Here is an 8036-nt window from a genome sequence, read left to right as displayed (position 1 = left end):
TACTCTCCATTTTACTGTGTTGTTTTCATATCAGCTGCTAAACTGCAAAATGTCTATCCAAATATTAATTTTTTAGTTCTCTTTTGAATACTGCTTGTCTACTGCAGTGCACTGAATAGTTTTATATAACAGCTTATTATAAAAGAGATGTTATAGCCCCTATAAATCAGGATTTTGAATAGACAAAGTAATGAATGTAGGGGATATAAAATGTAAGCTAGTGTGACAAACTTTTCCCCCCTTGAAGATGAGAACTTGTAAAAGAAAAAAAAATATTTTATATACATCTAAATTTTAATATACACTGCTGGGACACACAGCTAGAATGTAAATGCTTGTTTAGGATGGGAACAAAATGTTCAGAGAGGCCTGGGTTGGGTATTGTTCCTACTTGAATCAGTCACAACATTCCCTAAGAGTTTAATGGGTGCAGAACCAAGCCCTTGCTGTTAGTATTTTGACTGAAAATAAATTCAAATTAGCAGTCTGATATTGAAATCCCTGGGCACCTATGTATCTTTACACTGATATGACTGCTGGCTATCCTTCCTCCACCTTTTTCCTGTGGGTCATGGTATAGAATTCTGTTTCTAATTGAAAAACCATTAAAAACAGGGGGTGGGGGAGGCTATTTGCTATTTTCCAAGAAGGAAGGATATATCATGGTAAACGAAGTAAGACATTCAGCACAGAACTCCTTCATACACCAAGAATCATGTTGTTGATTTATAGCAAAAAGAAATGTTCAGCAGTATAACACTTCCATCTCATCTCCCTCATAAATCTGGTTATATATATGATCCTTCAGAACTAAACTATCCATCATAATTGCAAATCCGCGTTAAAGAAAAATGCTTTATATTTTTCATTTAGTTATCCTATTAGACCTTGCATGCAGATAAACTGAGATTTTAAAGGTGACTCCGAATTATGAATTTCAAATGTCCTTTGTGGATACAAATAGACAGTATAGTGCGCTAAAGTGCTGAAAAATTATAAGCGTTGCACTATTCCAAACGCAGCATCCATGTAAAAGCTCATGGCAGAGGCCACTAGTTCATTCCTATTTGTTCAGGTCGTCTTATTAGGTAGGCCAGTGGGCAATATGAGCTCTCACACAACCTTAACTTTGCAGATTTTGAAGGAAAACAAGTCCCCGCCCCTCCCTCAAAGGAACCCAAAAACTAGGAAAGGAGTTTAATATTAAGCTTGATATCTGCATCTGAATTTCCTGAACTCAGGTGCTTTGAATCAGATACTAGGGTTGCATTTCTGAAGCATATTCCCAATTTGCTTCCTTTTCATATTTCAAAAGGAGAAAAACAAAATTTCTATGTGCATGAATTCTAATTGGTTTGAAAGACAGTTTAGATCAAAGCAAAAATTAGGCCTAAAACCATTTTTAAATAATGTATTCTTTCTTAATTTAATTAAGGGAGAAGAGCCATACACCAAGCCTTTAGAACAATGAGTGAACACGTTCATATGTATTACTGAGTAAATGATGTAATAAAAAGCAAAAATACAAATTAAATGTTGACAAAGTATTTTTGTAGTATTGTTACCGAGAGGATTTTTTTCCCCCAACATGTGTCATTTTTTCATAACTTTGGCTTTTACTTGGAATTAAATGGCATTTTCCGTTTCTTCTGTGGTAGTTTTTCTTAAAAAAAGCTAGTTAGATGCGAGATAGGAATGACGTAGGGAACCAGGCCTCCTTTTCAGAGCTCCATTACCAGAACAATTATCCATTTGGTTAGATTAACCTTGAGCAAGTTACTCATTTCCCTATGATTCACGTTTTGTGTCGGTAAATAAGGATAATGATGTTAACCTCCTTTGTAGAAGACTTTATCTACTGAAGAATTGGACTTTATGAAACAGAATTATTATCGTTCTTTCTTGCTAAGTAATTGGTGTGCTGCCTTGGATAAAACTAACTTCATCTGCATGAGAACATGAACTCAAGCATCTTCAATATTCAGCTCTTCCAAATCTCAACTTCAAAGCCCTATCTGGACCATTGAGATGTGAACATTATTAAGCATGCAGCCCAAGGACAGGAGGAAAAAAAGAAAAAGAAAAAACCGCCCTCAGCTTGAGTCAAAGCACTTTTCTAAGCCATTTTCATGTTCACTCTCACTTCATCCAAGATAGACTCTTAGGCCAAGTGATCTTCAAAACAGGATTTAGCTGTCATTCTGCATAGGCTCAGAAGGAATACTGGTTTTCTCTGCCCCTTTATCACTAAAATTCTTCTTCTGACTTCTCAAATTCTTCTCCTTATGAACACTGAAATATGATACCTCTTTGGCAATAATGCACAGCAACCCTCTTGAGGTTTACCTAAGCTGCACTGAAAAGGTGTGAGGCAATGTTTCACCCTGTGCCTTTGCATTAGACCCCTATCAATTCCCTCCATAAAGTCCACTAGTGGAAGCCTAATTTTAGATCTCAGCTGGTCACCGATGCGTACTGTCCAGCACTGCACAGAGGAGATTAGCAAAAAAGCTGATGCCTATAGTATGTACATGACAGTACATTTACTTAGCTTCACATCTTGGATATCCCTTCCTGAAGTGCTTCTGAGAGATCATGCCAATTCAGTGAAAAAGGTGAAACAAAGGTAATATTATGAAGAACACTCCATGTTTGGCTTGAGAAAGCTGAGTGGCTGGTGGGCAACCATACGAAATAAGTGGATGGCATGAGTCCAAATCTTACAGGACAGGTGTCTAATCATACAATTTAAACATACACACACGCAGAGTATTAATTGGCACCCAAGTCGGCAATTTCACAAGGGAGGCCAAGAATTTAATCAACCATGGGAAATAAACTAACCTCACGCTTAGAAATTACTCCTACAGAACATGATTGAAATACAGTGTGTTAATAATAAGTAGTAGTGTTGTATTAGTTGCATTTGTTCTACAACAAATAGCAGCTTTTGTCTCAACAATTTTCAGACAAAGACGACCACAAGTAATTAGAACGCGCACTTGAGGTTTGAGAAACCCCTCCTCTGTTTGCCAAAAACTTCTTGCGCTTCTTCACCTTTGGAAAGTCATTTTCCAAAAAGCTCAGATCCCTATCCCAGTCAACGAAATGACTACTCGATCCATGAAAATTAGGCTCCTGAGTATCCCACTACTTGCCATTCCCCACTAAATGCAGATGACAGTACTTTTGTACTTCGTGGATGTTAAGGTACATAAGAATCTGGATAATTACGAGGCATTCAGGTGGTACTTTAACGGGAACAATATGAATCTCTTACTTACATTCCAGCACATTTGAAACCATGACTAAATCATTATTAAGAAAATATATTTTGTGAAAAGATGAACTAGAATCTTATTTCAAAACATAATAAAACATTTTATGATACATAGAACAGCTTAGTTCAGAATTTTCACTAAATAATTGTGCAGGATAAATCTATGACACAGTGACAGATTTTCATCCTGCATGTTTTCCTTCCCAATTAATAATTGACTATGACTTTTGACAGTCAGCTTGCCTAGCAATGGACTACTATAGAATAGCTACTGGTGCGCCACAGGACTGTTCACTGGTGACAATAACAGAAGTCATGTACAGAACAGTAAAAAGATGTTTTGCAAGCAGAACATGCTGCTGACTAAAACTGGTAGAGAGTGAGTTTTATTTGTCCATCTGAATTATCTACTAAGTATCTTTGGATGCAAATACAATGCTTTTGAAAACAAGTATGATGCTGCATGGTACCAGGTAACATCTTGAAAAAAACAGCCCAAACTTCTGCCATGTTATCAACCAGTGTGTTTTCCTTCAATAATTTAGAAAGAATTGATTATAGAGCACCAGAATGACTGAAAAACTGAGAAGGCATTCCCTCAGATATTTCCTCTAGCCATTCAAGATCAAACAAGATTTATGCTCTTTTTTTTTTTCTCCATAAAATTCATCACCAAAAGCTAATAGCAAGAGTGAAGTTTTTATGTCAAAATATCTTGTCATCGCTGAGATCAAGGGGCACGTTCTTTGCATCACGACAGCAGGATTCAGCCCAAAACTTACAGGAAAACTATATTACATGTATGTAAAACATTAAAGCAGTTTCTGCAGAGATTTGTATTTAAATATCTATTTGGAACTAGCATTTAAAAAATTGTGCATGCAAATTATTCTCAAATCACAGCACCAATACATTAAATTGGAAGTTCTGTGTATTTGAGGTTTCAGTTCAAACTGTTAATTGTGAGTAAACCAAACCTAATTGTCAGCTTTCATTACTTCATATGTAATCACCATTGAAGACACAGAAGTTCATAGATCGCATCAGATTCTTAAATGATTTGAAATTATTTTGAAACTAGTTTGATAAAATAGAAATTATGAAAATGAAGAATTTACCCAGCTAAGGTCTAATGCCAAGTTTGACAGTAGTTCCAGTGTTCATATCTGAGATAGACTACTTTTAAAATGGAGAGAAAATAAAGAGCAGAGGCACAACAATAACAGCACTGAGTGCATCTAAAAGAAAATAGCTTTCAGTTGATGTGCAACTATATGATTATATTCCCACCATCAGTCAAATCCAGCCCCTTCTGCAGATGTTTATTCTTTTCTCTCCTGTTTGGTTATTATGGTTCATTATGTTGAGGGACTAAGCTGATTGAAATGTTCATTGAGATGACTGCTGCAGTAAAATGCGTAAAAGAAAAAAAATGGAATGCAGGGAGGGCAGGAGGAGAGGGAGCTTTTTATAACTCAGTAGCACTGATTGCTGCATCAGAAACAGTGTGAAAGAAAGGGTGGGGGGAGGCTAAATACATGGCTTTTTAAAATAACAATAAATCATACGCCATATATAGGCCAAAAATGAAAGAGGCTCTGTGTTCAGATGTAAACTTCTGGCAAGACCTGGTTTGTTGTCAGGTTCCCAGACACAAAATAGACACTCTGTTCACTTAGCATGAAGCCCTGCAAGAAGCGGGGAGCTCCGGAGACTCTTGGCTCTTCTCGAGTCTCATTAGGTCTGCATATTAATGACTTGCAGCAATATAAAGGGGCCCTGTAGCAGCCTCCTCTTTCCCTGGTGCCTGGGTTTCCCATCGTTAAGGGCACAGTGACTACAGCGGCAAGAAAATAGAGGACGTTAACAGAGCACGCGGGTGAGGCAGCCCTGCTGTGACAGTACTGAGTCCCTTGCCCTGGTATCTTCTAAGACGGGGGGTCAGAGGAAAAAAACGGACAACTGGAGAGACTCTGGCAGTATTTTGTATGACACACTTGTAGCAAATCTTTATACATGATAGAGCACAGAGGAAACAAGGGGAAAGAAATCACTGTATTGAATCAAGACATACCAGACCTTTGGAGACTGTGGTAGGGAAGAAAGCACAAGCATTTGTGGCTGAAATGCAGTGCGAGGGCGAGAACGAATTCTAATGCATAGGCTCTAAACAAATGTCCCTTTCAGAAGAAAACTGACAGTATGAGAGCAAAGACAGCAAGCTGTACACATGGGAGTAACACTGCAACGTATATATTTTCTAGGTGATTCAAATCATAGTCTTTTAAAGCATTTCTCTCCTTTGTCAGGACTGAAAGAAATGTACCTCAGAATACCTTAGCCTTATTAACATGGAGATCACTTATACTATATGGTGCCTCAATTTGAATTAAAAAACAATCCTCAAAAAATGCGAAGGTATTACACATTCAGAGCACCCGATGTGTCTCCACTGATCCCCAGCAAAAATCCTCACAGTCTGGCTGTCATTCAATCACTGGGTTCATTCTTTCCCTTGGGAACTCCCCCTGCACTTCACACTGCCATGCCGGCTGAAGTGCCTGCTAAACAAAATTGCCTAATGCTTTGAAATTCTGCAAATCTGCCGTTGAAAAAAACGCACTATAAAATGTACCGACAACTTTGTTTTAATGTGCAGGACCCGTGAATGAAAGGGGTTCAAAATTGTCTCCTTGCCCAGGTAACTGTAGTAGCAAGCTGACTTGAACCCAGCCTCCCATATCATATGCTCACATTATTTATGCCACTCTTGTATTATATTCCTGTAAGTAACTGTTCTTTCTAGTCTCCCTACTTAAAGATCTACTATTTCCATTCTCTTATCAGACTTACCAGAGGATTGACCTCGATTAGTGGCATCATGATCACTGTCTCCTTGCTCACTGTCTCCATGACCACTGTCCTTAGAGCTTACTATGTCTGCTTCCTGGAATGCAGAACTAGACACAGAAACATCTTTACATTAGAATAAACATGAAAGAGGAACTCATAAAACATTCTTCTGCCATCACATGGCCAAACTCGGTGCTGCATTCACCCACTCCTGCCTGCTGCACTGCTTCTGCAGAGGTGCTCTGTCCACCATAAACAAAACTGGCATTTTCAGACCTTGGTAGTCTAGCTGAAACGGACAGTAAGCATTATTACTCCGCCTGGTTTTCATGTAATTGGTATAAATAATTCGGTAGTATTTACTTAAGCCGGATAGCTAAATTTTAACTCAGAGAGACCAATGTTTTCTGGAAGACCCTACAGAAGCATTCATAAGTATTTAAAGCACGTTTTAGGCTAATACAAAATGAGATTTTGTTCTCTTTGCAGTTGGTTTTGAAACCAGTTCAGAAAAGCCGTAATTCAAACTCATTTAGTCGACGATGTTTTATTTAATACGTCTACATACATTCAATCTCCCATTGCTTTACTACTATTTTACATCTGCAGTAAACACATTTCTGCACCTCATTCAGGCTTGCTAAAGCATGCATTAGGAAAACAAGGCTAAGGAGCTCATACCTGTTTACTCGTCGGGGTCTGTCAACTAGATAACTGAGCTCAGCACGCTGATGTTTTGTCTAGGAAAAAGAAAATATTGGGAAATATTTTAACTCCTGATATTTATTTCTGTAACCAGCATCAGAAAATATACCAGAGCAGCTCACCATATTCACTATAAATGGTAATGTTTAGCTGCAAGTAGGCCTACACAATCTGTTTCTAGGATGTAAGGGAAAAAAACCCAGCTCTTGTTCTTATTTGCACAGATGGGAAAGCATGAGGGATTTTTTCCTCAGTTTTTTTGGGATGAGATTCTGACACGTTTTCTCACAGTGCATGCTGTCGAGCACCACAAGGACTCCCACAAAAATCGAGAGAACTATTTCTAGAGTTGTGTACTACTTAGTCTGAGAAAAAACTTATTGTAATCTAGTTTTCAGCCTGTTTTTAATTCCAGTGTATAAAAATAGGGGGAGACAGTACAGTTCCTGCACTCTAAGGAAGAAAATACATTGAGATACCCTCGAGTCCTTAGAAAGGCAACAGAAGACTGAGTTTATAGAAATTTTGAGGACAGGTCAATCTTACAGGCCAATATTAGAAATTTCACTGCAAAACTTAACGCTTTAGAAAACATCATTCAAACCACCTTTGCCAGACTGGACAGCATTCAGGTTTCAGTATTCATGTTAAGAGAGAACGTGTTGTTTTCGTTAGTGCTCAGGCAGAGAGGTACTGAGAGCATGTATGAGCTAACCCAGTGGAAAATGATTAACAGGGGAGTACTACGGCATGGCGTATGCTTTGATAGAACTTCTCCACAGGCTAGATAACACAATATAGGCAACATGTTTAACAGGAAGGGACGTTAAGTCTCTGCATATAATTTCACGGAAACTCTTTCTTGATGCTTCCCTTTGCGAACTCAGCTTTGGGTTATAAAGAGCTGTTCCGATAAAGTAAAGAAAAGTCAATTAACAAACCCTAATTCACAAATTAATTAAAGTTCCTGCTAACTGTAGAGATTGTCACAGTCCCAGAGGGGGGTTCCCCCAAAGCCTTACTTGCACAGGCAAAGATTTCAGGAAGAAAGGAGAGACAGTTTAAAAACGTTGCTTCAGAACACCCTGTGATTGCGCCTCACGTCACTTCGTTACTGTCAGCTGCAGGGACCCTGTGAAAAGCAGTACAGTCCCCCCCCCCCCCCCCCCCCCCCCCCCCCGCCCCCCCGCCCAGCGCT

The 8036-nt window shown here is 38.7% G+C and overlaps 1 protein-coding gene across 1 annotated transcript in view; it reads right to left on the bottom strand.

The window, feature by feature from the left end:
* The window catches only part of PCDH10 (protocadherin 10), a 31383-nt gene that overhangs the window by 20365 nt on the left and 2982 nt on the right, over positions 1-8036 (bottom strand). The window contains 2 exon segments of the mRNA XM_009290328.1: positions 6134-6240; positions 6815-6873. Coding sequence (XP_009288603.1) covers positions 6134-6240; positions 6815-6873 — 166 coding nt within the window.

The sequence above is a fragment of the Aptenodytes forsteri genome, unplaced genomic scaffold, assembly GCF_000699145.1.
Source record: "Aptenodytes forsteri isolate BGI_AS27 unplaced genomic scaffold, ASM69914v1 Scaffold125, whole genome shotgun sequence".
In the NCBI taxonomy this organism is placed as follows: Eukaryota; Metazoa; Chordata; class Aves; order Sphenisciformes; family Spheniscidae; genus Aptenodytes; species Aptenodytes forsteri.
Note: the sequence above shows the minus strand (reverse complement) of the source record. Positions and strands in the feature narration are given on the sequence as shown.